At 39.1% G+C, this 19,639-nt stretch overlaps 1 protein-coding gene across 1 annotated transcript; it reads right to left on the bottom strand.

The window, feature by feature from the left end:
- Nucleotides 1-3,945: 3,945 nt before the first annotated feature.
- LOC122967219 (keratin, type I cytoskeletal 13-like) lies at nt 3,946-11,331 on the bottom strand. The gene is made up of 7 exons (XM_044331746.1): nt 10,848-11,331; nt 10,658-10,740; nt 6,679-6,835; nt 5,974-6,135; nt 5,727-5,852; nt 4,201-4,275; nt 3,946-4,098 (listed from the first exon to the last, which is right to left on the bottom strand). The coding sequence occupies exons 1-7, from the start codon at nt 11,286-11,288 to the stop codon at nt 3,946-3,948; spliced, it is 1,197 nt and encodes a 398-aa protein (XP_044187681.1). The 5' UTR covers nt 11,289-11,331.
- Nucleotides 11,332-19,639: the final 8,308 nt, after the last annotated feature.

The following is a 19,639-nucleotide window of genomic DNA, read 5'->3' as shown; positions in this document are numbered from 1 at the left end:
AAGCTGAACATCTGTTACACAAAACCACATGCAAAAAGGAAGCAAATCAAAAATGCTTTTTAAAAATTTTAACCCCCCAAAAATTGTGGACAAATGCCAACCTCACAGGTGCAGAAAGAGATAAGAGGAGTACTAATTTCCAATTTGTGCAGGTAAGATGAAGAGTGAGGCCCAGAGGGTTGATGAAGAACATGTCACCTGTGATGATTGGAGGAAATAAAACCCCCTGATCCCGGGCGTGAAGCAACCTGCAGAGCTGCCAAAACACTGAGAAAATATACGTTGCAGTGCAGGAGTTGTTATATAACAGAGGCAGAGTGAGAAGAAAAAGATGACAGAGGGAGTAAAACTAGAAAATGAATCGTATTGGTTGAAAGGAGGAGTACGACAGCAGAGCAGAGAGGAGTTCATGTCCCAGGAGAACCAGCAGGGGGCGACATCGCTACTCTTCTCAGTTTGTCTTAAATCAGTTTCTAAACCCTTCATTTCCTTCCTCATGCTGTTTGTCCACTTTAAAGATTCCCTCCGCTGAAAATCAAGTTTTTAACCTTGTTAACATGTCCAGGTGGTGTTTACCATGTGCTACAAGACATATCAGGAGCAAAATGAGCAGTCAGTGCCACGGCTGAGTGTTTCCACTTTGAAACTGCAGCGTACAAAGGACAGCCTCAAACACAGATTCACTCAGGCAGAATTTAATATGTCACAAATCTAAAGAACCAATCATTTATATTTAAAGATAATTATATGCAGAGTCTACCTCCTCAGGTTTTCCATGACAGCTGATTCCGATCTGCATGGAAGAGCAACCTGTCGAGTTGAAAAGCTGAGTTTCCGTCAGGAGAAAAACACAATAGTTTTCACGACGTTGACAGAAAGAGTGATGGACTGGCTGGCCTGGTCGCTTCTAGCTTGGCTAACAGACAGCTAATCCATCTTCTGCCTCTGAGACGTTGTAGTCGGCTCCACCAGTCCGCTGCCGCAGGGCCTCAGGATCTGCGGTCCACTGAGTGCCTCAGCATCAGTGGATGTGAGGCGGGCGAGTTGTTAATGTTCAGAAGTTCGGTTGGGCTGCACCTTCCTGGCCTAGCTGCACTGGTCGTGTTAGCTGCACACTTACTCACATTAAGCACTGCTGCGCACTGCCATAAATGAAGTTTATAGACTTATAAACAAAGTTCGGGAACCAAAGACCACGCCTTGTACGCAACCCATTTCCGCACCACAGGGTATTTAAACACACCATATCCGCTCCTCTTCCCTTTGTCTCAGCTTGCAAGTAAGGCCCAAGCACATCCTTGGAATTCCTCGGCATCACCCTCAACTCCATTACACTCCAAGCATCTCTAACCCTAACCCTACTGAGAAACTCCACCGCCTATCATACCTACATCCATCATGACCTGGATAACATAAAGAAATCCCATTCTCGCCTCTCCGGTTGAAGTCTCTTTGGGGGCTTCGTACAGATGCCAGATCATCGAGACAGCACCCCCACCCTGAGTCTCAACCCCCTGTTCCCACTTACCTCCCCGATGTCGACGCCTCTCCTCCTTTCATCTATCACTCTCCTATCCACTCCCTCCTTCCCCTCTTTCCCGCCTGCTCTTCTTTCTCCTCATCCCTCAACCCTCATCCCTTCGACCCCTACCTCCTCATCCCGCATCCCACGACCTCGACCCTCACCCCCCCGCATTTTTGTGGAAAAACCACATCGGACACAAATTAATTGTTATTCAAACCAGAGTATTTTTATGTCTTAAAACATGGCTGGAATGGATCTTTAACAACATCAGACCTGCAGAACATAATATAAATTGCAGTAGGAGTTAATCTGTAAAAAATCTGAAAAGTGTGTGTGTGTGTGTGTGTGTGTGTGTGTGTGTGTGTGTGTGTGTGTGTGTGTGTGTATGTGCAGTGCATCCACTAAAAAACAAATAAATCCAGACACACTATTTTATAAAAGTACAAAGGTTGGAGAGCTTTGGCTACATGATACTCTGGTTTTATTGTTTGGACAGTGAGAGTAAGTAATAAATATCTAATTAAGTACCTCATGATGAAAACCAGACTGGAGTATCATGTAACCACTTTAATAAAAATTTTCTAACATTTGTACACTGAAACATTGAAACACTGATCCTGGATTTATTTGGGAATTCATTCTCTGTTCATGGGCACCTATTGGCTACCTGAACATCGAGAGCACCTATTCTGTTAAATTATACGTACTTACTTACGTACTTAAATACTTACAAATTACTTACTTATTACTTAATTATTTAAAACTTACTTATCTACTCCTCACCTGCTTACGACTATCTTACTTTCATACCACTTAATTATTTACTACTTATATACTACTTACTAGATACTGCTGTTGCTTCTGTCTAAACAATAACACCAACATATCATGTAGCCACTTTAATAAACATTTTCTAACTTTTGTACTTTTATGAAACACTGAGCCTGGATTTCTTTGGGAATTAATTTCCTTTTCGTGGACACTGATTGGCTACCTGTGCATGAAGAGCACCTTTTCAAAATACCTACAAATTACTTATATTACTTACTACTTATTCAATTAATATTTACTTCTTACTGACTTACTTTTACTACATAATTACTTACTTACCTACTACTTAATCAGTTATTTATTACTTATTTCTACCTCAGATAGATCAAAATGTAGCTCTAAGTCCTGCCGGTAACCATGGCAACAGCACAACTCACAGTTTAAATAAAGACGCACACAGGTGAGTATTTATTAGGACTAAGGTTTTATTGTTTAGTGTTTTCTGGTCGACGTCATTGATCACTGGTCATTGACCGCCACAGTGTCTCAGCGAACCAGGTAGGAAGACGAGGACGAGGAGGACAACACTGTCCCACCGACCACCTTCTCCGTCACCGTCACCATCCGCTTAGTTGTGGACGAGGAGGACAAGGAACTGTCGGAACAATCAGAAAACATATCAGTCAGACTGACAGCTTAGGATTTGCTGCTTTTCTTTGTTTTATATCTGTAAACTGAATATCTTTGGACTGTTGGTCGAACAAAACAAGATGTTTGAAGACACTGATGATGAAAATAATTATTTAGATTTTTCATTTCTCAATTACCTACTTAGTAATTGCTTACTTACCTACTATTAATTTACCTACTTACTTACTTACTACTCGATTACTTAGTAATTACTTACTTACCTACTACTAATTTACTTACTAAGTACTTACTACTCGATTACTTAGTAATTACTTACTTACCTACTACTAATTTACCTACTAAGTACTTACTACTCGATTACTTACTTAGTAATTACTTACTTACTTACTACTAATTTACCTACTAAGTACTTACTACTCGATTACTTACTTAGTAATTACTTACTTACTTACTACTAATTTACCTACTAAGTACTTACTACTCGATTACTTACTTAGTAATTACTTACTTACCTACTACTAATTTACTTACTAAGTACTTACTTACTACTTGATTACCTACTTATTAATTACTCATTTTCTAATTACTACTTAACTACTCCCTTAGTTAGTAATTACGTATTTACTTACTTACTGAATGTTACTTCATTGCTTATTTCCTTTTTATTTACTTACTAATTACTTATTACTTACTGTTTAATTATGTAACTACTCCTTAATTCATTATTACTTACTTACTATTTAATGACTTAATGACTACTTAATCACTTATTTACTATTTACTTACTGAATGTACTAACTAAACATGTGTTACTTAATTTCTGTCTTTGTTTTTGTGCCATAAGTAATCAACTTAATAATATGAATCTAAACCAGGTCAATACAAACAATTGGGAATTTAAACTGTCCCAACAGTGATGAAGCCAAATATCCTAGAAAGTCAGTGCCCTGGTCTGATCCTCAGGTGTGATCACCTGAATCTAATTCTCCTGCTGAGTCTCACCTGCCGCTGGCCTCTCCATCCATCAGCCTCCTGTACTCGGCGATCTCCATCTCCAGCCTGCACTTAATGTCCAGCAGCATCTTGTACTCCATCCCCTGACGCTCCAGGTCGGCCCTCAGCTGTGTCAGCTGCTCCTCCAGGGACGACACCTGGGGGTCAAGAGGAAGAGTTACAGGTTACGATTAAACAGTCTGAGTGGAAATATCAAGTGTGACACACAGTTCAGATGTGTTTGTTCCTGTTTTTCTCACCTGCATCTGGAATCCAGAGATCTGCATGGCGAAGCGGCTCTGTGTTTCAGCCAGACTTCCCTCCAGTGACGCTTTCTGCAGAGGAAACACAAAAGTCAAGAACACATCTTCATTTTTCATCTTTTTCCAGTGGTACAAAAACTTGAGATATTGAGCAACCAGTCATGTCAACATTCATTTCACAGTGATTCATATTTTAAATTGTAATAAATTGTAATTCTATAGTTGTAATGGATGAATGTGTGGGTATTTATATGTTCTTGTGTGTTTTTAGATTTGTCTGCAGAATTGTTAGTGTGATAGATACCATTACATACTACTGTATGTAATGGTGCTGCATGTAAATTAATGTGTTTATTATCTGGTGAATATTCTGCGTACCTGCCCAGGGAGTGCAGACGGAAATGAGCTAATAGCTAAATCTGGCATGAAACATCTCTTCTCATTTTGAGATTAATGTTTTTTGTGCATTGTCCTTGTTTAATAAAGACTAATAATAATAATAATAATCTACACTAAGCTGCAGCAGCTGTTTTCTTTATTTCATACTGACTTTAATAAAAAGTTGCGAAGAAGATTGAGTGACTTTGTATTTTCAATATTCTACCTGGAATGAATTTTATGATCTGCTGAGGACTAAATTGTTCTGATTATGTAAACATATAAAATATAAATAAATAAAAGAAATTATAATAAAAAATATTTTAAAAATTTACAAAAATTACACAAAATAATATATAAAATGAAATAAAATAAATATAATTTATGTGTATGTATCAATTTTTTATTCATTTAATCATTTCAAAACACAATCTTTTTAACGTGATATCCTATTTCAATGTATTATTTTGTTGTTTTTCTTTGTTTTGTGTGTTGTGTTCACTGTTGTGTGTATTAAAAGCGTTATTATGTCATTATTTTCACTCTTTTGTACAGTTTTTGTCACTAATAAAACAGAAGAAAATGCTAACTTAATAAAAATACTTTCAGTGTTTACAAAAATCTTATAAAAATGCCTTTATTATTATTATTATTATTATTTTTACAATTTGTGGTGTTTTCCTTTAAACTTTGCAAATTGTCAAATAGTTTGAGATCTCAGTCTCTTTGTGACAGAGTTTACAGGGTTTATAAATATTTTTCTTTGCTGTCAATAGTTTCAAATCTATATATTCCAACTGTATTGTCTTGTACGTATCTAGTAGTACGTCGGTGCTATAAGAAGCAACATTGTATTATTTGAATATGTTGTGGTCCTATGACCATCTACCTTTATTACAAAATCTGTTCATGTATCATAATATCTTTAATTCCTCAGCTTTGTTTATTAGAAAAAAAGTTTTATCTATGATAATTTAGATTTTTTAAAAACTCTTCATAAGTGGATCAATTCTTGAGTTTTTGGATGAATTTGAAAACTGATGTATGATTAAATTTTGCTAATCTCATGCATCATTAAAATTTAATCATACCACTTCAGCTGCTGTGATTGACACATCTGTGTTTGTGTTGCCATGACGACTCACCATGCCCAACATGGACTGCAGCTCGATCTCCAGCGACTGCAGCGTCCGTTTGACCTCTGAGACCTCTGACTTGGACGTCTGCAGGCTGGTCGTCTGAGTGATCACCTCTTTGCTCAGAGCCTCTGTCTGCAACACACACACACACACACACAAACACACACACACACACACACACACAAACACAGGTTAAATCCATGATGAGTAAATGTGATCTCTGCAGCCACAGGAAGTGATGTCATGGCATTACCTTGGTCTGGAACCAGGCCTCTAGCTCTTTCTGGTTCTTGGCGGTGATGGACTCGTAGTGCTCTCTGATGTCAGCCATGATCTTGCTGAGGTCTTGTTGTGGTGCGGCGTCCACTTCCACGTTGACCTGACCACCGATCTGACTACGCAACACCAGCATCTCCTACAAACACACACACACACACACACACACAGCAACAAAAACATATATAAATGTGTTTGTTCATTAGGGTTCACATTAACTGACTACTTAGGAATAGCGGCTGTGGTCCTGCAGCCCCCAAAAGGGACATTTAGGATAATTTTTCACACAAGGGTCACGACTAATCACTTTTTGGACACTAAACCAATAAATCTGTCAGCAGATCCTGCAGCAGCAGTTCTATGTTGAGCATATAAAATAAAGTTTATAATGTAATGCTCCAACAACAAAGTGACATCACAAACATCTGCTCCATCAAATCTATCTGACGTGCAGAAATCTGAATTAAATCCTCATCCTCATCCTCATCCTCATCCAGCAACAGAACTGGACTCTATCTGGACCCAATTAGACTGAATATAATTTGGACCAGACCCGACTTGTGCCTCAGTTACCAGAAACCAACAGGAGCCTTGAAGTCCTTCCTCTGATATAGAATATAAGAAATACTCATACAGTAAGACTTTCATGAGGCAAATAAAACCATTTTGGTACTTCACTGACCTCCTTGTGGTTATTCTTGAGGAAGAGCAGCTCCTCCTTCAGGCCATTCAACTGCATGGTGAAGTCGTTCTTGCACATGTTCATGTCAGCCAGGACTCCCTTGAGCCCAGCGATGTCGGCTTCCACAGACTGACGCATGGTCAGCTCGTTCTCAAACCTGCAGCAGGAGGACATGGAGGCAGAGGATGAGTGACAGATACGATGCTCTGCTGCTTCTGTCAACATCATAGAATGACTCACAATAAAAACTACAGTAACTGAAGCAACACCAGCACCACACTGTTATTTATATCTATTAAGTTGATGATTTTACCATAGACTGTAAAAAAAAATATGGACATAGTCACTGTGATGTCACCCAGTGGTTTGTGGACTCCCGTTTTGAAGCCTCAAGTGTGGCGATTTGACTGTCGCCATCTTGGATTTTTGGAGCCAGAAGTGACCATATTTGGACAAGAGGGTGGAGCTGACCATAGTACTAATTGCTAGATTGATTAGAATTGTGCATTTACAGTCTGTGGTTAACTGAGATAATGCTAATGCTAATACTAATTTTCTCTAGTGAAAACAGGCTTAAAACCATTAAAACAAAATATACTTACCGGAAAAACTGAACATCCGACTCCTTAGAGGGTCTTTTAATACGCCCAAACACTGAACAAGACTTTTTTAGGCGACCAATATGTTACAATCAAGTTTTATGAATTGAAAACAAACTGAAATAGCGGCACGGTACGCCATGGTTACGTTACGTATTGACGATGTTGCTGCGGTAGCGGCTTGTCAATCACAACGCAGCCACGCCCCAAAGCATGCTTTATCGTCTATTTTACTCTAAATGGGACCATAATTTACAAAATGAACATCATGCTGTATTGAAGAAGACTTGAAACTAGTGATTAAGACCATAAACTCATTAGAAAAGTGTTCACTGAGGTAATAAATCAAGTGAGAAGTAGCGTCATTTTCTCATAGATTTCTATACAATCAGACTTCTTTTTGCAACCAGTGGAGTCGCCCCCTACTGGCCATTAGAAAGAATGCAGGTTTAAGGCACTTCTGCATTGGTTTCACTTTTCAGACCCAGAACTACCCGCTTGGATTTTACTTGATATGTGTGAACAAGAAATCTCTGCAATATTTGTGAGAGTTTGCAATTTGCTAAATTATTGCAACTTTTCCACATGAAATGGCCAAATCAACAGACTGCTTGTGATTAGGACCAATTGTTGCATTTCGTGTTGTGGTAACCATAGTCATCACTACTAGTGCAGACTGCAGCTTCTACTACTACCATTATGACTACTACTACTACTACTTCTACTCCTAATACAGTTTGTATTACTGTCACAAGCTAGCCTAGACAGGTAGGTAGCATTATCAGCCTTATTAAGCTGAATAAAGAGAGAGGTTTATTTTCATCGTCTGTGTTTAGTTGCTTTGGCATTGTTGCTCTTGCTAACAGGAGCTAACTGGCTAAATTTGGTAGTTTGGTAGCAGTTGTTGAACCTGCCAGCTTTGGCATGAAAAGTGGCATTATGAAATAAAACTTGACATGAAGTAAAATAGGGTTAGTCCTATGATTATTCATTTCATAATGTCCCTTATATTAAAAATAAAATTGAACATTTTCCTTTGATAAATTTCCTCATGAGTTTAATTTAAAAGTAGCGATATGATTTTACAGTGTTTGAGACTGTGGGTCATATTAAGTAGAACATCAATAAGCAGTGTCAGCTTTAATAAAGGTCACACTCATTCCTTTCAAACTAGAAACATTACGTAACAGATCTCTTTGATCTCTCTGATCAAGTTGAGGCCTATTTGTCTTTATTAGAAACTGATTCATGAGTAAGTGGAGCCCTGAAGGACGAACACAACAACATGCAAAGTCTTTATGTCTCCTGCAGCAGCCAGTCAGTCAACCCCTGTGTGACTCTATCACAGTGCAGCACTGTGAGACTTTCTGACTGCTGTCACCCTTGGTAAACCTCTCACACATGCATGTGACAGATCATGATCAGGTGGTTTGATCAGGTTTCCCAGTTAGCATATGGAAGTGGGCCACCTCAGGCAGTAATGTGGCCCTGCTGGCCATTTGTGGCCTGGACAAAATGGATGTGAGCCTGAAATGGCCCACATGTAAAAAAGCAAATATGGCCCAAATATCCCAAATCAAATTTAGGCCTTTTTTGGCAAAGATGCGGTCCTGTCAGGTATGTGTATTCTGGATGTGGGCCAGCTCTGGTTTATCTTAGCTTACTTGAGGTCTAGATCTGGGAAACAGGAAAACAGGAGCAGACCCCCCAACTGCCATCATTCCATGCGGCATGCCGAAAGTGTCGGATGTGGGCCAGACCTGGGCCACAACAATTTTGCTATCTGGGTTTACTGGGTTGTTTGATCAGGTTTGATCAGATCTAGTAAGAACTAGATCTGATCTATATATAGAGATCTATAATCAGATCAGTCTAATGCAGGACAGCGTCATCTAAACCACTTTGTGTTGATAGGTAGTAGTAATAGCTGGAAAACTAGCTATTACTACTACCACAGATAATACCACTGCAGCTACTACTACAACTACAGATACTACCACTGCACTTATTACTACTACTACTACAGATAATACCACTGCAGCTATTACTACTACTACTACAGATAATACCACTGCACTTATTACTACTACTACAGATAATACCACTGCAGCTATTACTACTACTACTACAGATAATACCACTGCACTTATTACTACTACTACTACAGATAATACCACTGCAGCTACTACTACAACTACAGATACTACCACTGCACTTATTACTACTACTACTACAGATAATACCACTGCAGCTATTACTACTACTACTACAGATAATACCACTGCACTTATTACTACTACTACAGATAATACCACTGCACTTATTACTACTACTACTACAGATAATACCACTGCAGCTATTACTACTACTACTACAGATAATACCACTGCACTTATTACTACTACTACAGATAATACCACTGTACTTATTATTACTACTACAGATAATACCACTGCAGCTATTATGACTACTACTACAGATAATACCACTGCAGCTATTATGACTACTACTACAGATAATACCACTGCAGCTATTATGACTACTACTACAGATAATACCACTGCAGCTATTATGACTACTACTACAGATAATACCACTGCAGCTATTATGACTACTACTACAGATAATACCACTGCAGCTATTACTACTACTACTACAGATAATACCACTGCAGCTATAACGACTACTGCTACAGATACTACCACTGCACTTATTACTACTATTACAGATAATACCACTGTACTTATTACTACTACTACAGATAATACCACTGCAGCTATTACTGCTATTACTACTACTACAGATACCACCACTGCACTTATTACTACTACTACAGATAATACCACTGCAGCTATAACGACTACTGCTACAGATACTACCACTGCACTTATTACTACTACTACAGATAATACCACTGCACTTATTACTACTACTACAGATAATACCACTGCAGCTATTACTGCTATTACTACTACTACAGATACCACCACTGCACTTATTACTACTACTACAGATAATACCACTGCACTTATTACTACTACTACAGATAATACCACTGCAGCTATACTACAGCTGCTGCAGGTGCTACTAGTACTACTACTACATTTACTCCTAAAACAGTTTCTACTAGTGCTACTACAGTCAATGCCTCTACAACCACTGCTACTACTCCTAACACTGCTTGCACAGCTTTTACTACTACAGCTACTACTACCACTATGGCTAATGATTCAACAGGTACTACAACTGTAGCCACTACCACTAAGGTTACTGTACAGTAATATGACTAGTTCTAGTGCACCACTACTACTACTACTAAATCTGAGTGTGAACTACATCATTTTATTATTTGTGTTTCCATTCAGTGTGTTTGTACTCACTTTGCCTTGAAGTCGTCTGCAGCCAGGCGAGCGTTGTCCATGCTGAGATGGATGGCGCCATTCACCCTGACAGCGGCCTCAATCTGGAGGCAGAGACACAGATCGATTACTACTTCATCAAAGTTCTCATCTCACTACAGACATACAGATGATATATTTGCCTTTCTAACACATTTCTGATGAACCTTACCTTGGCTGTGATGTCACCGATGGTGGTGAAGAAGGCGCTGTAGTCTCTGGCAGCGTAGGTGACTTTGCTCTCCATATACTGCCTGATCTTCAGCTCCAGCTCGGCGTTGGCCTTCTCCAGGGAATGCACCTTTGCCAGGTAGGAGGCCAGGCGGTCGTTCAGGTTCTGCATGGTGATCTTCTCGTTGCCGGACATGCTGAAGCTGGAGGAGGAGGAAGAGAAGCCACCGCCGAAGCCGATGCCCATGCCCATGCCCATGCCCATGCCGGATGAGGATGAGGAGATGCGGACCCCTGAGCCCCCTGCTCCTCCGTAGACACTCCCAGATCTCATGGACATACGGCCGCCGCCGCAGCCACCGATCATGGAGCCGCCGATCATGGAGCCGCTGGAGCCCCTTATGGACCTGGAGGAAGACTGTGAGACAAAGCTGCAGGACATGATGGAGGCTGTGTTTCTGCTGTGGCTGAGATGACACAGAGTGGAGAGTGAAGAGCTGCACGACTCTCGCCTCCTTTTTAAAGAACAAAAAGCTGGGTGTGATGGGGGATGGTCAGGGAAAACTATAACCTTCAAAGTTGTTACCTTGCGTGACACACATTGGTTATGTACCAGTGCCAGAGTGTAAGGTTTCCAGAAGCTGCAGGCGTAATGCGACCTTTGGATTACAATTAATAAGACGATAGTTATGTTAGCAAAGCTGTTGACAGAGGAAGGAAAAGTTCAAGTCAATCATAAAACTGAGGTAATTCACAATAAGTATACTGTAGGAAAGTTCTGTGGTTACAATGACAGCTTTTGTAAATGTCAGCTAATCTCAATGGAATGACAGGGCGTATGTGGATAATTATACTGTAATAGGTTACAGTTAATAATTCTTTGTAAAGTCACACATTCCTTTTGACAACTTTTGTTCTACACTACTGACATTTTGGAAAAAAGGAAACACTTTGTTTCACCACATGTAAATTTGTTTGTGTTCAGAGGGTCAAATCTGAAATGTATGGTAGGAACGGGTTGAGTCAAGTCAAGTATTTGCGTTGCCCAATATTGCAAAGTCACAAATTCACCTCAGGGGGCTTTACAATCTGTGCAGCAATACAACATCCTCTGTCCTTAGACTTAAACAACTTAAATGACTTAAACAAACAGGGTGACATAATTTATTATTTATTTATTTATTAAATGTTTATCTGTATTGGGACAAGTATAGCATGAACTTTTGCCGAATACCACATCGTTTATGGCCTGAGCTAGTTTGTAATGGACGTCCCTGGTTGAAATTGCACAAGACCCAACAATACATATACATACATTACAACACAAAACATACAAATCAGTACAAACACAACAACAATAACACACAAACAAACACACCATAAAAGCTTTGTTATAAATGGATTTACGATGTACAGAACTGTGCAAAAGTTAAAGTCACTTTTGTTTAGATTCTTCTCCATAATGCAGCAGCAGCAGGACAACGAGCCCGAACATCCAGCCAGAGTCATGAAAAACTATCTTCATCAACCAGAAGAACAAGGAGTCCTGCAACAGATGGTCTCTGATCTCAACATCATGGAGTCAGTCTGGGATTAACATGAAGAGAGAGAAGCAGCTGAGAAAAATTTAAATGGTTTCAAAACAGTATCCTGACTAAGAAATTATGAATTACTTTAACTATAGTTGAGATCCGAGGAAAATATGTTGATGGATTATGGCAGACTGGTATATGTAAAAGTTTAGTCAGGATACTGTTTTAAAACCATTTAAAAAAAATTTTTTATGACAGCACATAATGACACCTGTTGTCCTCCCAGGTCAAAATCAGCCTGAGAGGACAACAGGAGGGTTAAAGACAAAGCTGCTTACAGCAAATAGTGATTTACTTTCTGCTGTTTACTCAACTTTGGATCAAGTTAACTGATCAATAAAAACTATTCAAAACATCCTCACTTTACTTTTAGTGCCTAAAACCAGTGGTGGAAAGTAACTAGTACATTTATTTAAATATTGTATAATAATGGTATAATAATTTTGAGGTATTTGTACTTTACTTGAGTATTTCCATGTGATGCTGCTTTATACTTCCACTCCACTACAGTTCAGAGGGAAATATTGTACTTTCTACTCCACTACATTTATTTGACAGCTTTAGGTACTTTTCAGATGAAGATTTGACACAATGGATAATATAACAAGCTTTTAAAATACAACACATTGTTAAAGATGAAACCAGTGGTTTCCAACCTTTTTGGCTTTTGACGTCTTACAAAAAGCAGTGTGTAGTCGGGGTCACATTTCACATGTCTGTGAGTTGAGTTGAGCATATTGGTAACAAGTACAATAATAATATATGTAATAAAAATAACAACATCTTTATTTATATAGCACTTATCAAAACGAAGTTACAAAGTGCTTCACATAGAATCACATAAAAACTCACAGCAATAAAAGAATAAACAAAAACCACCATAAAAAAGCCAGCCTGACAATAATTATAAGCAGTAAAACACATAAAACATAATAAAACTAGATTCAAGTATAATCAGGTAAGGCGGAATGATAAAAGTTTGTTTAAAATGTTTTGAGCTTAGATGCAAAAGAAGCCTCAGACTCAGTCTGCCCTATTTCCTCGGGCAGCGTGTCCCAGATTGTTGGTGCGAGCAAGTTCATACAAGGATAAAACGTCTTAGATATAATGAGCAGTTAGACCGTTTAGTAACTTGTAAGTAATAACAGCAACCCTGTAATCTAAAATGTACTGTTAGCCAGTGTAAAACCCCGGTGATGTGCTCAAACCTGTTTACTCTGGATAAAAGCCGGGCAGCTGAGTTCTGTACTGTCTGCAGCCGGTCATGTAAAATGGTTTCTGTATCCAAAACTTAAAATAGATTGAATTCTGGCAATGTTCCTTAGCTGATAAAAGCATATGTGTACAAGTTTTGTAATGTGCTGCTCAATGTTTAAGTTAGAATCAAGCAAGATGCCACAATTTCTTGCAATGGGCTTAATGTATTCAGACCCAGTAGATGCAGTGTTTGAATCTTGGTATTACTGGAGCCAACGACAAGAATTTCTGTTTTAGTTGAGTTCAACTAAAGGACATTCTTCAAAGGCAAAAAGATGAGTTTTAAGTTTGGATTTAACCTCATTAAAGCAGTGAGAGTAATTACAAAAACACTGTCGACATGCACTTACATCATAGGCTCCGCAGTAGCCGACTCTGTCTTTAAAACAATGGATAAATTGTTTTGAGCATCACACAACCCACCTGCTGATCCTTTATTCCCCCCACTAATAATGTATTCAGTCTCTCCTCCATGTTGCACCTCATTGCGCCAACCCTGGCGATCAGGAAAATTGGAAAAATGTGTTGGTCACACCTGCATGCGCCATGCAGCAGGAGTTAAGACTTGAATGTGTGCTACATCCTCTGCAATCATGAAGAAACAAAGTCTACTTCATTGCTTCTATCATGTTTTTCCAGACAGACTTGCAACAAATGAGTACATAAATGTTGTGCAACACTTTGAACATCTGGAAAGAAGAAAACACTGATGAATCTGCCACACAAATAGGAGATGAATGATTTATTAGAAAGTTTTGGTGCAGACTCAGAGTCCACGGATGGCATGACAGAGACTGGAGCAGATCCTGGCAGAGCGCTTTGCAGGAGGCCATCTGAGCCTGACAATGAGGAAGAGGACTGTTTATGAATGAGAAGAGGCGCCACAGAAGGTCTCAAAACATGCAGTGATTGGATGAATGACATGAAGAAGGAAGAGAGAGGAGAGACTGGACCAGAGAGAAGGCGTGAATAATCCTGACTCAGTCTCAGCTACAGTAAACTTATAGTAACGTACTGTTTGGTACCAACAATATCAAATGTCTTGTCCTGGAAAAGTGTGTCTTTATTAACATCTGACAGAAGTTGTAAATCTGCATGTATGAAAGATACCCAATGAGCTGTCCTGGAAAAATGTGGAGGAACAAAGTTTAATTTGTTATTTTTATCACACAAACAGGAAGTGTTGTCAATTAATGTTTTTGGAGACAAGAAATCTTGAGACAGTCGGTTCTAGCGAGTAAATTTTATGAAAGCCATTCATGAAAATAATTTTTAAAAAATGTGGCAAACACAGGGATGTGTGGCCTGTGATGACAGGTGAATTAAGATGTAGACTTACTCTGTGTGAGGTTTGTGTGTCTATGCAGTGTTTAGGTTTTGCCTCCTTAAATCCACGAGCTGTCTGCCTTTTTTACTATTGCACCACAACCCAAAATGCCTTCAGTTGGTCATCTTACACATATCAGTGCCAGAGTTGCAGTACCTGGTTATTTGCTGAGGGGTTGTTAGCTGCAGTTTTAGACTAAAGTAGAGTAGCCTCCTGCCACAGCTCCACAGTTATATAAAACATATATCTATACATTTCAGTGTTTCTCCGGATTTAGATGCAAATGAAAAACTACATATTTTCATAGGAGGCATCCCAGGTTAATGGTTTCAACATATGAACACATTTCTGACCTGCTTTTAGTAGCTCTGCCCCTCTGAAAGAATTTGTCTGGTGGTTTACTTTGGCTTAGATGTAAGATAAAATAAAAAGCTGTCATTTCTCTGCCAGTATGTGTTTATATGTGTGTGTGTGTGTGTGTGTGTGTGTGCGCGCAGCCTCTCCCCATTCTAACCTTTGTCAAACCACACACACCCAGCTCAAACCCTGATCAACACTGCAAACAATGGACATTTCACAAACCACAAATAAAATAACAGTGAAACTGCTAACTCCGCTTGGTTTGGATTAATCAGAGCATCTTATAACTCACAAGTTCGTCAACCTGTTTCTCCACCCTAAATCTGACCTTTTAGCCCTCGGTTTCCTGCCAATGTGATACATGATTTTCTCTGCTTGATGACACAATGACGGCAGTGCTGCACAGGGTTCACACATCACTCACCTGGGCGTCTGACATCAGGTGATCCAGCTGTGCAGGTCCAGAGAGTCTTTCTGCCAGTTCAGCCCATGTCACAGCTCAGCTGGTGTACAGCACATCTATCATCAGGAGTGTCAACAGTACAGGAGGTGCACTTGTGTGAAATTCTTTGGCTGGAATGCTTCATTACAGGAACAGTAAATATATATATATATGACATATAAATATGAAAACAGAAGCAAAAAGCAAGAAAGGGTGCAAAAGCGATAAAGGTGCATATACAATCTTTACTTAGATATTGTGCACAGGTGGTTAGATTGCTCGTGTGTGTGTGGTTTGCATGCATGGGGTGGGGGTGGGGGTTGGGGTTGGGGGGGTGGGGGTAATGTCTTTGTGTGTTATTTATTAGAAGTCTCATCTGCTGAGGAAAAAAGCCTGCTGGTGCGTGTTTGAGATCATGGACTGTCGCTGTCTGATGCTGTTTGAAGCACGTCAGTTCATGACCTCTGCTAGATGGCGGGGTTGGGGACCATACTTTGACAACACAGCAGCAGCCCCAGCAGTAGCGGCTACAACATATACAGAAACTTTAATAAGTATCTCATACTTAGTCGATAAATAGATATGAACATAAGTGTAGTGACTGTCCTGTCAGCAATTATTAATCAAACCCATTGGCTTAAGTAGATGGGAAGACAAATGATCACCTTTGGTTCACTTTTAAAAAATGGTGTTGAATTGACATGTTCCATAAATTATTAAAAAAAAAAGAATTTAACTTAATGTTAGACTGAAAGGTTCATGGTTACATCATTTAATACTGTACAGTTTCTGTAGATGTACAGGAGGCCTGGGCAGGGAAAGGTCGGACTATACAAGTTATGCTTTTGGGACATTGTGAGGGTGAGTTATGAACTATTACTATTTATACTATTTAAACAAGAATTATTGGGCTATAAATGAAAGTTAAAATTGCAATAAAGTGACCTGCAAAATCAATTGACGACTCATCCTCAATGCTGTATCAGTGAGGTTGTTGCAGTGCGTCAGTCTGTGCAGAACTGCATCTTTCGTTCTCACACATGATGACTTCGTTCTATCGTTTTTCAATCTTTCGTAGGCAACCAATGACTACTTGACATTACTCTTGTGGGACAACAGCTGATGAAGCTTTGCAATGACTGCAGTCTGGGAGGAGAAACTGTCAAGACTCCGGTAGTGTAGTAGACTGTTATGCATGTGGAAATCCTTTTTTCAAGTGAAGCAATTACTTTTTATTATTTTTCCCCATTTTCAGATTGATCTAATGGCGTTCACATTGATCACGGTAACTGTGAACGAGCACCACGACTGGATGTTGACGGTGAGAGTAGAAGTACAGTATGAATCTCTGTATCAGTGACTGTGTAGGTCCTTCTTAACAGTAAACCTCCTTTTAAAATGTCACAGCTGAGGTATAAAAGGGTAATGATTAAAGCCTCTTAATCTTAAATGACTGAGTTGCATATTTTCAGTATCATAGATACATTGTGTTTGTGCCTAAAGCATCATGTGTTTCCACTTAAGGGCTTTCATGTGGAAGAAAGGCCACAGTGTGTGAAGGTGGGCATTCAGCACCCTCCCTCTGACTGTACAATACATCACTTAAACCATGACGTCAACCTCAAAGTCAAACAGTTTTTAAAAGAAGATCATGACCTGTTTTCACACAATATCATAGATGTTTGTGATATTTACTGCAACGGAACATTAACTTTGTTATGATTTTCCTGTGTAATCAAATGCTGGTCGTGTCAAAACATGGATCTTATCAGACTATGTATTCATCTTATCATCCTGATCAACTAATCAAAGTTCTCTTCAGTTTGCAGAGGAAATATTAGAGGCATTAAACACCACACAAGAGTCAGTGGAAAAGCTGAGGCTGGATGTCGCCGCTGCCCTTGATCATTATTAATCCCTTCATGTCTAAGCTCTTAGAAATGCAGGTCCTTTCATAAAAATGACAGCATACAGCCAGTGAGTTAATACTGTGTAATATAAGTTATTTTACTTTAGGGATATTTGTTGGAAGAAATTTGAGAATGAATGTTTGTGAATAAAGTCTCAGCAGCCTGTGTCATTACTGTGGAGGAGCAGGTTGACACAATGGTGTCATAGACTCTGTTACACTTCTGCTGTCCAGTCCTTGTGGTCATATGGTTTTGCTCATTGACTGTCTTGCATTATGAGTTAGCTTGTAGTGTTGTGTACTTATTTTTATATTCTTGAATATTCTTTGATGGGTTAATGTAAGCAGTTTTGTGTTTTCTGGGTTTTGGTTTGCTCTGTGGATCCTCTGTTCTGTTCAGCCCTGTTCAGTTTCTTCAGTCTTGCTCTGCTCAGCCAGTTTTTGCTTTTGCCTGCATGATCCCAGAATAAAGAACTTTTTCTTCAGTGCTGCTTTTGTCTACAGTCACTGCATTTGGGTTCACCTGCTCCACCACTTATGACACAATGGGTAATTAATTCAACATTGCAACATGTCAAGATGAAAAAGACAGTTTTTGCAGCTTTTAGACTTCCTCACAAGTATTAAGATTGCTTTGGTAATTACTGTGCAGTTGTATTTCATTATTACTAGGACTGATGTACAATGTGAATAAAGGAATAACACAACCTGGATTTATATGGTGCCTTTTGCATCTACACATCTCAGGTCTTACTTTCTATGGTCTACCACACTTCGTCGAAAACTGGAATTTTATGTCACGTATTAAGGTTGGACCCAAATGTAGACACAGCACCAGCAGGTAAGATGAATGAACAAAGTCCTTTATTGAAGAGACAGACAGAAATGGTGAGATGGAGGCTAGATGGTGTGAGGGGGAGGAATCCGGGGGGCAAGCTGAGCTGACTGGTGGGTCTGGTAGGCAGACAAGGAAGACAAACAGACAGGTAATCCTGCAGACACGGAGAACAGGTGTAAAGCGAGCTGGCAGGCAAGCAGACAAACTAACATGCAGGAAAAGCAGGCAGTAAATTAACTGGTGTCTGAGCTAGAAGCGCCACACCCTGAATAACATGACGATCCGGCCGAGATTTGTTGTCTGTGCAGTTTTCTTGTAGTGGAATAATGATGGCTTCATGACCGACAGGTGAGCTGATTTCAGAACGAGCAGCAGGTGTGGAGAGAGAGAGAAAGAGCCGACACACCTACATTACAAACACAGAGACAGACTGAGAGGAAGAGAATAGAACACCAGGAAGACACAACAGCTAGACTGGATCATGACAAAAGAACAGTTATATTAGCAGTAGCCACTAAATTAAGTAGACTTGCATGTATGTGATAACAAAGACGTAACACCTACTGAGGAAATTCTCTGTTTTTTAGATTTGCGGCGACCTCTATGTGAGGTGTTACAATTGTTCTCTTTTTATTTATTTTATGACATTCTGACCATTAAAATGCCTGTATTTATTATTGTTATTATTTCGTATTTCAATTTGTTGTAGTGTTTCTTCATAGACAATATTTTCACAGTATATTGTTATTGACTCCTCTCTAACTATTTAAAGAGTGTAATGTGTAATTAACATCACACATTACAACAATTAAATTACATACAGTATATAATCACTTTCATTCATACTTACTTTATTTAACGGTTATTCTGGACTCTGTTAATTTGTCTGTGTTGCTAACGTTTTCTGATATTTAGCAAAATTTATTAAAACTTAAAAATGTGTTGATTCCAGTACATTTCCTATGACTTTTTAACATTGCATTTAATCCTGTTATTATTTTGGATTCAATAACTGTTACACTGGTTTATTTACTTTTGAAATAATGCGTAAGAATGGCTTCCTTTCTA

Source organism: Thunnus albacares, chromosome 17, assembly GCF_914725855.1.
Source record: "Thunnus albacares chromosome 17, fThuAlb1.1, whole genome shotgun sequence".
Classification (NCBI taxonomy): Eukaryota; Metazoa; Chordata; class Actinopteri; order Scombriformes; family Scombridae; genus Thunnus; species Thunnus albacares.
Note: the sequence above shows the minus strand (reverse complement) of the source record. Positions and strands in the feature narration are given on the sequence as shown.